This window comes from Brachycentrus maculatus, unplaced genomic scaffold (genome assembly GCF_059751285.1).
Source record: "Brachycentrus maculatus isolate JH-2025_06_01 unplaced genomic scaffold, ASM5975128v1 h1tg000269l, whole genome shotgun sequence".
NCBI classification, from domain to species: Eukaryota; Metazoa; Arthropoda; class Insecta; order Trichoptera; family Brachycentridae; genus Brachycentrus; species Brachycentrus maculatus.
The window spans coordinates 887,302-904,685 of NW_028281020.1; the positions used below are offsets into that span (position 1 = coordinate 887,302).

General features: G+C 29.8%; 1 protein-coding gene across 1 annotated transcript in view; it reads right to left on the reverse strand.

Moving 5' to 3' along the window:
- IRSp53 (Insulin receptor substrate 53 kDa) overlaps positions 1 to 17,384 on the reverse strand; it is a 353,967-nt gene that overhangs the window by 97,467 nt on the left and 239,116 nt on the right. Inside the window, exon 5 of the mRNA XM_088266488.1 lies at positions 669 to 761. Coding sequence (XP_088122614.1) covers positions 669 to 761 — 93 coding nt within the window. The remainder of the gene's footprint in view (positions 1 to 668; positions 762 to 17,384) is intronic.

The window sequence follows — 17,384 nt, forward strand, 5'->3', positions numbered from 1 at the left end:
CAACATTTACGCGAATAAGATAAGATATACTTGCATTTCAAACGAATCATAAAATGATTCAACTTCATTTTTCAACTTTCATATTATGAATATTAGGTACTTTAAACTATCTTTTTTAAAAGGAAAAAAATAATGTTTTATTTTTACTCTAGTTTAATATAAGCTAAAATTTTCGGTCTCCTTTTATTACAGATTGAGCCCACATTCTACACAAATAATAACACATTTCTTCTTAAAATTAAAATCAAAATAGGTACACCAAAAAATAGTGTGTAGGCACAAAATTTTATCCAAAGATTGTGATGGCAAATAGTATTCTTGAATTTCACGAACAACTTAATGATTTATTTACTCTTTTTATTCGTTTATACAGAACTTACCTTTACGATATGATAATGTTATTATTATGCTACAATAATTAAAATTTGTTTTTTCTTTTAAAAAATAAAAAATGGAATTAATTGTCATAATTAGAAAGTAGTTTAATCAAGTATAATTTACGTAAAATAATAAGTTAAAATTTCGTCTAGTGTTTATTTATTTATTTATATCCTTAAATTGCGTACTTGTTTCAGTGTTTTTGTAGGCACTGTAAATCCAGCAGATGCACTGTAAGCTTTAGGAACAAAGTCCCTGTTAGTGTGGATAAGGGTTGTAAAGTTACTTACCAATATCAGCTGAACCACCCCAAGTCCCCTGCTGCGCCTGTCTCCCCAGCTTCGTGATAGCCTCCACATACAGCCTCGAGGCTGCAGCGGCACCTAAAAAGAGCACACAACTTGAAAAAACAAAGCAAAACGAAAGCCACCTTTAAAATAACTGAAAAGCTCATAACATGACGTGACATGACCATAATTGTGGAGGTCCTCACCAAAACGTTACATTTCCATTATAAATATTTTTAAGTAATCAGGAATTCTAGCTTGTAAAATTTTTACGTTTTGGTGTCATCATCTTGAAAACTCATATTTTGGTCATAAATTTGTTTCATTGAGAATTGTTTAGATGCATTAATTTCGTAAATCAAAATTGAGAATCGAATACCACATAAAATTAAGGTGACACATTTCGTTGATGACGTTATTTATTCATTTGGCATTATTTTTGTGTAAAAGTGTGATGATTTTAATAATACACTTATATTGTATCACATCTGTGTTTATTAATGTAAGCACGAGTAAATTTGATAATTAAAAATGTTCTCGTCGATAAGTAAATATATAAACTGAGAACAATTGTAGTTCTCAAAACTAGTCGTGTTAAAACTAGACTGTCTAAACTCATAAGTGGTCTTAAACATAATATATTTAATTTTTATATTTGATACAAAAATCAAGGTAATTTGCAATAAATTAATGCTGTTAAGAAATTCTATTCAGTTCTTTGCTATTAAAAAATATTTTAAATTAAGTTCATTTGATAAAAAAAAAAAACTATTTCGATAACGTCATTTAAAGTGAGTGTTTGGTTTTCAAAAATACTTGCTCAAATTACAAATAACTTAGTTCACGAATCTTAAAAACATTTATGTCCTCCGTGTCGTTTCTCTTCCTGCTATATGTTAAATAATTTGCTTATATAAGTCACATGAATGATAATTTATTTCCAGAAGAAAATTAATTCTCCGTAATGCTTAAACATCGGTATGAAAAAGTTACCACCAATTTGTCTGGACAAAATGTTCCCTCTTGAATAGAATGATCCATAATAAATGAAAAGTAAGTCCCAATTATCATAGCATTAAAATAAAATGAGAAGTTAATTGCCCCTCCCGCCGCAGCGAGCGCTAGTGTAGCTGTATAATTTGGCCGTAAATAGTTGGCACGTTCTACCGCCAGGGTTTTTGGCCAGTATCCGTTTAATTTAGAAAAAAAGAAAACATATTTCCAATGTTTTTAAAAGAGAATCGCTTTGACTCGATTGAATCGTAAGGATGGTGTTCGAAGTATTATTTTTTTGTGTTGGGTTGTTGTGTTCATTTGATATTACCCCAGAAGTGTAAGTGTATAATTAACAATCATCGTAATATTGAACCAATTTGATGCAGTACCCTATCCACTATTGGGTGTGAATGAGGAAAAGAAAATAAAGAAGTGATTTAATCGATTTTTCAAAACATTTTTTAAATGCAAATCTGAGATGATGTTTTTTGACATCTCAACATAGATGAAAAAGAATATGGAAGTCTAGGTATTAACGGTATTTACCTTAGTATTTGAGAAATTGTAAATCTGAGAGTTTAGAAACATATAAATCTTTAAAAATTACTGAAAATGTGTAAAATTCACGAAACTTCTATTTTAACAACCTATCTACACTCAAAAATATCAGGAACAAATAATGAAAAACATATTACAAGATCCTGAAAGGTTTTATTTTGCGGCATAAACTGGCTGAATCAAATTCGTGATTTTGTTCACAAATACAGAATTTGTGAACACAAATTTGTCATTTGTGAAGTGAAAATAATAAAAAATAAAATAAAAACAAACTGTTGTATTAAAGTAAAGATAAGTCATTGTTGGTTTCATTATTGCATCAGAAGTTTAGGTATTATGAAATTTTCAATAAAATATAATTTAACCATCCACAGATGCTGTGCACTAAAATGATATATTTGTCGTTTCGCAGTACCCGAAGCGCGGAGTGATAAAACATTAATCAGAATCATTCGGAACGGAGAAAGGGGGAGAAACGAGAGGCGAGTTATCTCGCGCGCACAACTGTGGCATGAGATAACTCGTCACTAACTTAACTGTGACCATATCATCCGTGGGCCAGTTACGCCCCTGGCAGTCTGGTAAACGGTCAACCCCTTGAGGACTGACTGACTTTTGTTGCATGGAGAATTTAAATCGGCGAAAAATACTCGTATAACGGTAGTGTAAAGGCAAAGGGGTATATCTGCCTCAGACCAAATTTTACAAGAGAGCAAAAACAAACTTGTGAAATTAAATAACTCATTTGTTTTATGTATTTTTATATAAACATATCTCAATAAAACTAAATAAGTATTGCAACTACAGCTATATCCTTTTACCAGATTATAGAATACACTAATTTAGGCATTTTGTGGAACAAACTTAGAAAATGAAAAATTTGACAGATACGAGTATACCCCCTTTGCCATTACGCTACCGATAAGTCTAAAAGTACTCACTCCATGTACCCGTAGTACGCATTTTAGGGATCAACCTTGTTAATTTGTTCATAACTACACATCCACTATTATTTTATAGACATTTAAACTAAATATGCTTAATTTTTTTGTAAATAATAGACAAGGACAATTTTGTTAGGCAAATAATATATTTTTTTAAATGTATGCATTTTAAAAGATATCAAATTTATTTAACTTTCAAACGTTGTATTGTCTTTAATAACAATACAATTAGTATTATAAATGTCCTATCTGCACCCAGCCACGCGTTGCCATGGCTCAGTCTTGGAAAAAAGAAAAGTTATTATAAACTTTTTTGTAATACGCTTAAGCCAGTCAAATCCCAGGTCATAAGTCCTTGGATACGCAGGCTTCCATTTTTTTACGTAAAAAAAACACGAAAGATGTTTCATATATGTTAAGTTGAGAAAGAACGAAAAGGCGGATGAAAAGGCCCGGGAGGCAACACTCAAGAAGACTGCCCCTGACTATGCCAACTTCCCGCTAAGTTTTGCCAAAAGGAAAATTAGAAGCAGGACCCTCCAACTCTGGAACGATCGTTATTTGAACGAAACCACCGGAAAGGTAACCAAAATGTTCTTACCAACCATTTTCCATGCCTTTGATTTCAGGAGACTGCAGAAACCTGGCATTGAGCTCACTCAAATCCTTACGGGTCACGGTGGGTTCATGAGCTACCTACATCGTTTCAAGATCTCCGAGATCGCAGCTGTACGTGTGATGATGAGACACCTCAAGATGTCCCTCACCTGTTGATGCTTTGCCCCCTTTTCAGCTTTCAAAGACAACAGCTGGAGGCGCGTTGCAGGAGCCTGGGTGAAGACCTATCCAACATCGAATCCGTGATAGTTCATAAGGAACTGTCATGAGAGGTAGTATCATACATGATAAAAATAGTGAAGGACATTGGTAACATAAACCAAAGTAGGACACAAAATGCCGAACCCTCTTCTAGTGGAACGGAAGGTCTGCTGATGGCAGTCAACAGTCTGCCTTCTCCTGAGGAGTTTTACGTGGTTTCCTCCCAGCAATGAGCAAATGCTGAGAACTTCCTATTTGACCCACACTAGATTATCCCTCCTGTTCCCAACACAGATTCAAATAAAAACATATTTAATTAGCTAGAAGAAACGAAAATCCACTAAATGATCTTTAAACCTTGTACATAATAAGCAAGGTAAATAATAAATGCAATTCCCATCTAAAAAAAATACCAAGTTGAGATTTCTATAAAAGTAATTCCTAAAAAATATCGATGTTTCAGAAGAGGTAATTTATATAACTTGTTTCATCACAAATTGTAATTGACTGGTTTCAGCTATGCAATAAAAATATTGTCAGTCTATTTACTTTAAAACCGGCTAAATATTTTTAAATAGTATGAATGAACTTTAAATAATAAAAATTGTAAAATTAAATTTAAGAAATAGAATAACAATTCTGTATATTGTTGGTAATTATTTTATTAGTTCTTTGAAATACTGAAAATTCTCTTTTCAAGTACATTGAATCAGGATTCGGGATAATCTCAAGAGGTTAGGTTAACTCGGTTGGCCCAAGAGCCAAGTCCCGCTACGCCCCTGGTCAGGGGTGGAAGTGGAGATATGGGGTAGCAGCCGCCTGGCAACTGAAATATACCCTTAACTAGGAGTATTAATGTTTCCATGGTATCACTGGGTCAATCGCCTGCTCCCCTACATCGAAGGATGAAAACTTATCTATGTGGGTGGGACACTGTTATGAAAATAATACAATAATATACACGTATATTTACTTACACATACATAAATACATACATTACTTTTTATGAGGCTATGTTCAGTCATTGTTTTTTGCCTACAAACCAGCAACTCTTGAAGCATTGCAAGCCAATATTCAAGCTACCATTGACGCCATACGGCAGATTTATTGGGAAAAATATTAAAAAATAAGACTGATCGAATGGACTTTGTTGCTCGTAGCCACGGCGGACATATCGCTCACTCCTTTTAAGAACGTCATAAATCAAAAAACTTGTCTTTTCAGGAGAATATTTTTAAAGTTTAAAAATATAATACAATGTATTAAAAATAAATATCAAGCCACTTTTACACTTTTTACTATGCAACAGATCTTTTAAGGTAAAACCTGAAGGTTTTTTCTCCATTTGAAAAATAATTAGTACACTTAAAAAATAATAAAACAATACATTTTCTTCAAAATGCAAAAACAACACTTTCTGCCGTGTAGCGGGTAAATATTAAGTTAAAAATATGTCTCTTTTGCTGGGATATAGTACATTTTCTGAGCATTCCAAAAATTGACAATTTTTGATATTTGACTCTATGGAAAGGAGTGAGCGGTTTGCCGAATTTAAAAAAATAAATGCCATGAAATTATCTACCGGATCATAATAGTAATGAATTGATATCAACAACATTTCTGTCTAGTATTATTATTTAAACTTATCGAGCTCTTAAAAAAACACCCTTTACTTAGCTGTGTGATTACCAATGCTCTAACTGTTAGCGCTTATATGTATATTGTAGATCAGTCAGTGAATGAAAACAAATTACCCAATGAGTTGATGTAATATGTAATTCTCGTGGCGTTGCTTAGGGATTCGCTTGGCAAGGTTTAAGCGTAATACAGAGATTATATCAGTGCATTGGTACATATTCTGTAATTGTGTACCAAATCCGATAGGGACGATTAAAACTTAAATTACCTTTGTATCGTTTTTCTTGAAACCAACGTACTTGAACACACTTTTTCAGAAAGTTTGCTTGAAATACTCACAAGTTTTTTTTAATGCTCCTAAATTATTCATTGGCCTCCTTTATTATGTATATGAGAGGTAATAAAAGATACCTTTCTTTCCGTACATTGAATAAAATAATAAATATTATTTTAGGCACCAATATTACAGATCTTTATCATATTATTCAAGAATATTTCCGTCCACTTTTGTAGCCTGATGGTAAGAGGGGTTAGCTATCTTGCTGAAAGCCCCAGGCTTGATTCTTAGGAAGGATCAAAATATTTTTGTATGGTTTTTAACTCTTATATTTATTAAATATTACCCTGCAATAGTACTTGAAGCCCTAGATATAACCTTGCTTTCGTGTGCGTGATGATGAAGGTAACAAATTTTTTTTACATATTTTTTTTCAAATATTATAAATTTTTCTTTGAAGACAATATTTTTCCGTAGTAACTTTTATACCAAATGAAGAATGTTCAAGATTTGTTTGTTCCTTTTTCAAGATTAAATTATAAATAATATTATAAATTCGTCCTAAAAGACACAGTAAAGTTTCTATCAAAAGAAGAAAATTGAATATTTATTTGTTCCATTTGTTCTTTTTTCAACAAAAAAATCCAAAAAGACTGTATTTTTCCAGAAATAAGTTGATGCCAAAAAAGAGGGTTTTTGTTATTTTTTAAATGTTTTTTGTTACTTTTTAATTTTGATTTTTAAAAAACATCAATCAATCTTTATAATATTTATCGATGTAGCATTAACTTTGTGGAATGACATGTTGATTATTTTTTTAATTAAACACTTGTTACAAACCACATAATGAGTTTTATTTTATTATACACGACTAGTTTCGAAAACCAACAGATGTGTTCATCTACAGGGGAAAATTAGAACTAATAAGCAAAAAATATTTAGGGGTATACATAAAGGTTGATAGTGTAATAAATAGAGAGGAGGGAAGGGGTAAAGGAACGGGATTTCGTAAAGGGAAACATCGATGTTTTAATATTTTTCACTCGTTAGTTTTAATTTTCACCTGTAGATAAAAACATCTGTTAGTATTCGAAACTTGCCGTGTTAATATAATATAACTAATTTAGCGGTTTATTTCAAGCGTTTAGTCAAAAAAATAAAAATTAATATATATTATTCTTAAAAGCGCTCCTATCCACAGTTTATACCGAACGTAGAAAGTTGGATGTGATTTGGTATTGTTATTTCAAATATCCACACATTACGATCTCTAAGTTGGAGTCCTGCCAAAGTATTCGGTATTAGGCTGACATCGGGAAAGAAATGGTGGAAATTGAATTGGAAACAAGAAAAGTTCGGCATTGCCACGTCAGTCTTGGGAGATACAGGAGAGTGGAAGTAACTGGAAGGGAGCGGAACAGAATGGATAAACAATAGCGCTGATTCCGAACTTAATTCCATCCGAAAAGTTGTAAAACGAAAATGTCGATTTGTAGCGACTGCATTTCCTCATTTATTCTGTACGAACCGTTTCACTTAAGAGCAATTTGTATCTTTTCAATCTCAGAATGGACTCAGTGTTAAACAAATTAGTTTCGAATTAAACTCAATAATGAACTGAAATATTTAAATTACAAAAACTCAATTCGTAAAAGCTTCATGATTCATTTACATTGTTTTTCAAAATAAAATTAAGCATTTCAAATAATCAAGTCCGTTTACGTATTATACGTCTGCATTATGCAAGCTTTTAGTTCTTTCAATTTTTTATAAGCGTCATTAAAATTTAAGATCATGATTCAGTTCTTACTCAGTAGGTATGTGAAAAAATTCAAAACGATCCGGCATACATTGAAATAAGGATTTCTAATGAGGTAAAATAAAAAAAGAAGCTTACTCAAATCAACCATAGATGCTGCTAAGAACTCAAACATAAAACTACACCACATTAATAATTTATTTATGAATTCCAAAATATTGACATGTGTGGTTATCAAGCATGGGTAGAATAGTGAATATTACACGTGTCTTAAGTGATCACTTAAACTAGGTCGTAAGTCCTGTAAAAACCCAGACTTCTTCTATCGATTTTGAGATGTCAAAATCTAAAAAAAACTTCTGATGGAGAAATCCAGATTTGTGAACGAGGTAATAGATACGCCTAAAACGTTGCCAAATAAAATGACATTTAAAAAAATCAACTTTGTAATATTTCATGATAAATCTTTAAAAACATTAATTTAATACGAGTATACCGAAAATATATATTTTAAATATATGAAGCGTCTCTAATTAATCTAGTTAGTGAGTGCATGGAAATTGTTTTTTCGTTTCTAATAATTAATTGTTTGAAAACTAACGAAGAAAAAAATAATAGAAGGTGTAATTCATCCCAGATTTCAAAGATTTAAATGTACCGTTTATTTGTTACCTCCTGTATATTAACTTACATTTCGTTACTTTCGTCAACCCCCTTTAAAACAGCTTATTTCCGTTTGTAAAAGGGAAGGCATAATTTAAGTAAGATTTAATATGAGCAAAACGGAAAACGATGTATTAATTAAAATTTAATCGAAATGAAATTCCTCAGTGATAATCTGAGAATGAAAAAGGGGGCATTTATATCCATGGAAACATGACATCATGCGCCAGTTAATAAGAGAGACTGTGAAAATTAGGTTGGTCGTTAATTTAATCCAACAATGCACATTCTGAAATGTTTTTGTACATTTTAAAACAATTTCAAAATAATGTTTTCAAATTATAAAGAATTATTATTATATGATATCTAAGCTTCTTTTCTTTTTTTGAGCATAAAATCTTCCTAAATGAAGATTTAAAAATATGTTATTATACATATGCGTGTATATATTATTATACATCACCCTGGGGTGGTACCTGAAGCGGCAGGCTGATCACTTTTCTTTCATGTTTGATCGATTAAAATAACACTGCGTTTATATGATGCAGAGCCCTCAGCACCATTGGGGTGCGGATAAGGGTGATATTACATATTAAATGATAAAATGATCAATTCATTTAAATATATATCTGAGTATTTTGAACGTATAAAAAAATACTAAAATTATCGTTACGGAAACTACCCATATATTCATATAATTTGTGAGATTAATTGACATTTTTTTTCATATTTATTTGTTTTAAAGTTTTGTTTTTTGTCAGTTGTATTATTTTTTCAAATTAATAAATAACAGAACAAATTAATAATTAAAATTTTTATTAAAAATTAAAATTATAATTTTATAAAATCTAATCAAAACGAAACTGTGAATTCGACACAATCTGTTAAAATTATCTAAAATTTCATCTACGCTTTAAAACATTAAGGTGGAATAGGGTCATATTTTATCTAAGATCAATATTAGTAAGTTTAAAGATATTTTCGGAAATTTTTGATATTCCCATCAAGCATGAGAAAGATAGCGTAAAATTTGAGTTGGGTTGCGGTCCGTGATATAGTCAAGAAGTTTGGTTGGAAGTCTAATTTATCATGACTTGATTTATTTTGTCGACAAACATTGGTACTCTTACAATAAAAGGGTAAAAAAATCCAAACATTCACACGAGATGTACTCATAAATGACAATGTTTCACTTATTTCAAACTATAAAATAGGTTTCTTGTATTTTAGTTGATATGAAGAATTCATCATACTGATGGTGATTTGATGATTTATTTGATAAAGAAGACATATGTTTTTATCTTAGTTGAAAGAATGCCTAATTGGTTATCAATGCTGTTTTGAAAGTTTATTAAGTAATTACCTAGTTATTATTTTTTTATTAAATAAAATTACATTTTTTTAAACACAATTTGATACGATTTCTAAACATTATAACAAAAAGAAAACTTTTAATTTAAATTTCGCTGTGCCTCAAAAGAGACTGACTTACATAAATAAAAATAAAAACATTCGTTTGCTCAAAGTCTTACATTTCCTTGAGTTATTCACCGATTACTTTGAAAATTGAGACACCACTTTTCATTTTAAAATGGATTTATATATTTTTGTGACAGTTATTTTAAAAGGATTTTTCCTACAATAGTAGGGAGTGTAGCAACAAAATGCACATGGCGGACAGCGTGCTTCTTGACGATGTTGTCGCAAAGCATTTCAAGTGTTTTCGATCGCATTGTTGTTTCATATATATTTTATTAATTCATCACTTCACAAGCATTGTGATGTTGAACATATTAGGAATGTGTGCTTTCGTTTTTCTTTATTTTCCATTCAGCCGGACTGAGTTACAGCATCGGGTGCAGGCTACAGTTAATAATGAAGAAATTTGATTACGAACTTTGCTAGTTGATTGTAAAAAAAACACTCGTCAATAAATTAAACTTTTAATGTCAAGACGTTTACATATTAATGTAATGAAATTGAAATATGGAATTGATGTAAATATTTATAAAATCTATAAAAAAAATTACTGCTAGTCATAAACAAAAAATTCTACCAACATATCTATATTAATCAATATTTTTTTTTATTTCAGTGCATAATTATCTATTCTTGAAGTAACTCGTTATCTTATTCAGTCGATACTTATGTATTTGTATTCCGATATTTTGAAATTTAATATGGGATTTAAATCCAGCGGATTTGGAATCAAAATAGTTCTGCGAAATTTAAGCTTAAATTGGCGCCGTTTCTTAAGCGTCTCTTCTCTTGAAAGGGGTGAACAAGTAAGTTGGTACTTGAAGTCAAAAGCATCTAGAAGTAAAAAGAGATTCACAATGATTTATTTCCAAATTCCGTAACGAAGATTTACCTTTTGTTTCGTTCAAATCCTTCTACAATAATTACATCTGTTGTCGGATTATTTCTGTTTAAATTCCTTCTTGTAATAAATTCTCGTTTGATTGATTTGAATTCAAGGTATGTATTTAAACAAAGGGTCTTTATTTTTCTTCTATTTTGAGATAAAACAATTTTCGCAACTGCGATTTTCGCGATTTTAAGATAAAGAAAAATATTAAATTAACTATGGAAGAATTTTTTTTTTTAAACGGAAATATGATGGGTTTGACTTCGCGTATTTTTTTTTTTGTGTCAATGGTTATTCTTATATTGAAGATATTTTTTAAAGGAATTAATTTAGCTTCGAATATTTGGAGAAAAAAATTACAAATCTCGTCCTATTTATTATTGTATTTATTGGACTGATTATTGAGATTATGTACTTAAAAAAAATCCATATCTTAAAAGAGATTAATATTTTTGGGAATATAATATAGAAGTTTAGACGTTTACGAGTATGTAACTTAAATCGTCAGTTCATTTAGTAATCACATTATACAATAACAATCATCATTTTGACTTCTTTTGTTGAGATATCTATTTAAAAAATACTATAACAACCAAAAATTAAATAAAAGTCTAAAAATCGCACATTACATTTCGAGATTTTAAAGCATTGTTACTTCACGTTTTTAATATTTTTGCAACTCTTAATTTTTTAAAGATTTTAATAGTATTTTATTATATTAGTTATAAGTTATAATACTTAACTTAAGTGAAATAACCGAAAAAAGGTCATTTACTTTAAAAAAAACATTCGCATTTTTTTGTAATCGGTAAAGTCAATGAATGTTAGTAAATTAAAAATGCTTATTCGATTGGGAAATTTTTGAAAACATAATGAATAAAGCTTCTCAATCACAGTGTCTCAAATGAGATTTCATTTCGTTTTGTAAAATAATTTCAATATTTTTTTTACACCGAAATATAAATACTCTATTACTTAATACTAAATATCTATGTGAATTTTGAAAAAAAAAATATGTGAAAATAACACAAAAGTAGAAATAATCATTCAAAAAAGGTATCTTCTAGGAACATGTTTTGATCCTGAAACGAATTTCAGACAAACAAAAGTAAATTATCTTCTTATGCAATATTTAGTATGAAATCCTTCCCTGATCTCGGAATCTAGTCTATCTATCTTCTTTAATACAATTCGAAAACTTATTTGTTCAAAGTTACGCTTCTGATTTCTACCCTTCTCCCCCATCTCTTCCTTTCACCGTTCTTCTTCTTTCTTTCTTTTCTTCTATTCCTTTCTACCCCTTCCTTTTCAATTTCATGCACCTACGTCACCTTTATCCATTCATAAGATAATTTTGTTCCTTGCAATCTTGCGCTACGTTCAAATTTAAATGTAACTTTTCTGACATTTTCAAACGTTTAATATAAAAATAACTGTTTTTTGTAGCTGTATTGTAAATTTATATGTTTTGACCTACAAAATTTCGTGCATAAGTGTTTTTTCAACAAAAAAGAGAAGTCTGTTGAGGTGGGAACATAAACGTCCACCAACATTTGCCAACTTTAATTATCTACTTATTTTTGACAAACACACTACTCAAATTTGAAACATAAATAAATGTTCCGGCTAATTTCCAAACATCCGAATTCCTGTATCAAAAAGATATTTCCATTTTTTTTAAAAATAAATAAGTCTTCATATTTTATTACCAAAAAGGATGTGTACAAAAATTTTAACAATTTCAATTCTGTATTTTATTTCCAATACGGTATTTTTTTTAAATCGCGATGTCAGTCTATAAATTTTAAAAAAGAGTTGTGTTATGAAAATATAATAAAAATATTCTGTTAATAACACTCTCCTTATTATTCATCGTTTGATAGGCGGGAAAAAAATGTAGATAAAAGTAAAGTAATTGAAGATATTTAGTGAAATTAAAGAGCCGTTACATTAACCGCAATATGTCGACTTGGCATCCTTAACAACGTGAAGCCTATTAAAGTTTAACCTGCTCTAGTAACCTATATTTATATCACTTGATCCTGTGCCAACTCACATATTACATAATCGATGGTGCTACATAAGTTATTCCCATAAACTATTATGATATTTGGCTTGATTCCGTAACGGCACTACCACAAATATGGAGATCTAAATTTGCATATTTTCTGTATAAAGACAGATAGCAATGAGAGGAAGAATGTAATAATATCAGTCCTAATATTTTATGGGAATATTTCGATCCTCAATCATACATTATGTATACAATAATATTTGAATAAAGATAATCCTCAGTGAATTACTACAAAAATATCAGTGTAGTTTATTACTATTCCAATATTTTTTAAGCATAAAAATAATGAAAAATCAAGGTTTTAACAGATATTTTGAGAGGTATTATTTTTTACCTAAATATTAAAAAAAAAACATTATTTAAGATTATTTTTAAGTTCATTAATGTAAACATGACTGATATTAAAAACTGCAAGTGTTCTCATAGACAGGTGAAAGTTCAAATGGGCTTTTTTCACCTGTTGATGAGAAAATTTGCAGTTCTTGAAACTAGTCGTATTTACATTCATGAACTCGTAAGTGGTCTTTTATGTACAAATGTTTTATTTTATTATTTAAAATATTATGTTATTCCACAAAATTAAATGCAAATCAATAAAGAATATTATTATTTTTACCTATTACTAACTGTTTAAGTAAAGCGGCACTAATAGTCTAGATGTAGACAAATTCGTCTTCTTTTAATCTACGACTAAGATAATGCTGCATTTAAGTATCCTTGCAGAATGCCTAAGTACCTTATATGATTAGCTTGTAAAGGATTACCACTCGATTAGATATGTCTGAACATGTCACAGTTATTGACTTTTTTTTAAATGTTTTGAGATCCTACTATTACTTGAAATAAATTTTAACTGAAAACTAAAACTTAAAAACTTGTTCAATGAAAATAGTCCCCCTCTTTCCTCGAAAATAGGTATGTCGTATCGAATTTGAAGAAAAAGCCTTAATACTTAAAAAAAAAACATTTTTTTTAGGTCCGCTCTCCGTCCATCCCATCATCAAAAATTGGGTCCTGCGTAAAGCGGTAGTGCATAAAGCACTTAATAGAATTTGAAAAAAAAATCGTTAGATGTGAGAGTATTATAATCATCAAAACTACTCTATTGTAATTAAAACCTACACCATTACAAAAAAAATATTTGTTTTATACCTGTGAATAAAAAATGTTCACAAATGTGTATAAAATTACAATTAATATTCACAAAGCCTGCATTAAAAATACAAAGTCAATAAATAACTCGCATATTATTTAATACAGCGTCCGATATCCATTTAAAAATTAATCACGCACTAAAAAATTCAAGCCTAGTTGATGTGCAAATGGTGTACCTACCGAATGAAAAAATGACGAGTATAAATGCGTTTTCATAAAGTACAAATTCCGTTTTTAGTTCTTGTTTGTAAAAGGCTGGGCTTTGAATTTTAAATGCGCCCATTTTATGATATCATAGGGCACTTTTGAAATCCAATAACTCGGCAATAATAACTCGCAGCCGGAAGGCCGATTTGTAATGAGCTTCACTTCTTTATGCTCTTTGATGGGAAGGTTTTAGTAGAAAAATTTACATCAGCCATTTGAACGTATTTAATTCAAAACTCTGTAAAAGGTACCTTAATATATTTATACCAAACTTTTTGCATTAAATATATTAACATCCAAACTCGAAAGTTATAATCACAAACATTTAATTTATTCATATTTTGCTTTACAAAAACTTTTTTTATAATAATTATTTTTTAAATAAATGTTTTGTTCTTCTTTTATCGAAGAGTTAAAAAATAGGACCTTTAAAATTAGGTAAAAAAAAAAAAATTACCATCTGATATTTGTTTTGTCAATTATGCAGATTTTAAATTGCACAAGGTCTTACTAGATCGCAGTATAATTTGAAAAGCAAAAACAGAACGGGGTCTCAGCAAAGATCTTATATGCCCGGATATTTTTGTAACTGGATAAGTGCGTATATTTTCTAGATATCTTTACAAATAATATCAAAGATAACATACATTAGTATTGTAAATAAATTGACATGGAATGTTAAAATACATATTCACATATCAACCCCCTGGAGCCGTAATCTCCGGGGAAAAGCTCTGCGTATGTTCCTGGGTGGTCAGTGGGATATGTAAATTGCGGTCGCTTTCATATGATTCTTTTCTACAATCTATACCACGATCCGACACAGAGCCTGCCTGGATGGAATAGTTTACTTTGGAAATTCGCTACCCAAACTGTCATATGAAGTTATTGACTGAATAACTTGTTTTTTTTAGTAAATTAAATTCAATATCATAAACCCTATGTATCTTTAATATGAAAATATTAAGATGGGTAATTAATAATATATGCTGAAAAAAAATCGAAATCATAAACTTTATATACCTATTTATAATAAGAAGAGTATAAATATGGATAAAAAATTAAATTATGTGCTGAAAAAAATCTTTTTACTTGTAATTAATTGTCGTTGTCAAGAAAATAATTGAATTTATTGACCATAACAGATACGGAATGAAAAAAAAATCGTTTGTAAACTTTATAAAACAAAACACAAAATTTATTTTAAATCACAATTGTGATTTTTTAAAAGTAGTTTAAAAGAAGATTTGAGTTTTATTGTATACAATTCATTAAATGCGCCACAAAGCATCAGCAATAAGTATTCATAAATATAATTATCACCTTATATTGGTAACATTGAGGATTTTAATAGCCATTTTTTAAATCGTAATACACAACCACATTTTGAGCGTTTATACTATGTGTCTATGCATGAAAAAATGGTTAGTGAAAGAGTACCTAATATTATGTGAATAATAACTCCTCTAAAGATGCCAATAAACTTTTCACAATTTCAAATATAAAAGTTCTTTTCCCAATGCATTTCTCTTTCGTATATTTTTCAGCACCAGGAAGTAATCTGAATGAATATGAAATGGTTTTCTTCGTCAAAGAAGAAGTTACACAAAAGATGACGCTTATTCAAGAACTAAAAGGAAACCGATGAATATCTTAGGATTCATTGGATCTTCTGACTTCTTTTAGGAAATAATTAGCATCTGGTATTGTTCATAGTAACCGCGCTGTTCGGATTCCAATAAAGTGATTCTGAATATTATTATGAGGTATGACTTTCGTCAAAAATTGGCTTTTTAAATTTTATATTCAATAAGATATAAATTAAAATCCAAATCAAATATTTGTTTTTTTTTAAATATTGGAATACAGAATTATTCCTTATTTAGCATTGAAGAAAGTGCGAATGATTTAAAAAGATATAACTGCCGCAAAAAAGAAAATAATGGTGTACTTATTAAGAAATATGGAATATATACAGTTTTTCAGGTTTATAACGTAGTCGTCAACCGGTATATAACTTTCGAATAAATTTTAATGAAGATTATTCACTGTGTCCTAAATATTCATATCTCAGGGTACAATTATCTGTTTTTATACGCATTACCAGTTGAACATCTATTCATTTTGATAGTGTCTTTGTTATTTTTTTATCTTAACCCATGCTAAAACTTTGGAGATAATAACCATAAAATAAGGAAAAATAAAAATAACGAAATATATTATTACTACTACTGACCCTAATTAGTACACAATTGTGCATAGGGTACTGAATAAAATTAATGAAATGTTTATTTCATTATGAAGTATATGAAGATAAGGTGAACACTTCTACGCTTCAGGTATCAAAGCAGATATAAATGAAGTAAATATTGTAATGAAAAAAAAATCAAAGATTTATTTTGCCTCCCTCTACCCTTTGGGAATCAAACACGGGACCTCCACAGTATAGTAGCCAAAACGCTATGGAGCTAATCACTTTTCTTTGATGGCGGACAGTTAATCTATGGAGGTAGATATCTGAAAATACATCTTTACTAATTTATCTGGGCATTTAATTGCCAGTGTACAGAAAAAAATGGTGTTAGAAAATAACTGGGTTACAGTCATCAAACGGAATACATCAGGAACTTAAGAAATAAATCTCTTAATTGCAAGTTTGGTGATTGTGCTCACGCGATCATTAGGAGAAACTGCGAACTAATTCACCCTTTCATTGCTTGTCATAATAAGGGATGAAGAAAGGTACGGGGAAGACAGTAATAATTCAAGAAAACCCTTTGTTCGTCCTAAAAACTCGAGATCCACCCTTTGTCGAAGATTGAGGAGAGAAGAGTGATGATGATATCACAGAATCCAAAGATTTGGGTTGTTTTCGAGTAGGAAGTGCGATGTAGAAAAAAGATAAGTTGACGGGCGGGGAAATCTCCTAAAGTGTGCATCGTAAATGTATGTAAAATAGTTTTATACTCTTTGAAGTTTTACATAAAACAAAGGAACGGCACCAATACAAGGTTTTTTGACGAACTACTTTTTTTTACTACAAAGTTACTCAGCAAATAGTAGCCAAAATTTGATTATGGATTCTGTTCGACTATTAAAAGGTCTTAAACAATGTCGGTACAATTTCATTATTTAAAAAGTTCTTATTTATGTAGTAGTTTCCACTTATCTCTCTCCAAATCCAGGTATTTCTGATCTACATACGATACGACATTCATTTTCATTTTTAAACGCCTACAAATTCCGTTATTATCCTGTTTA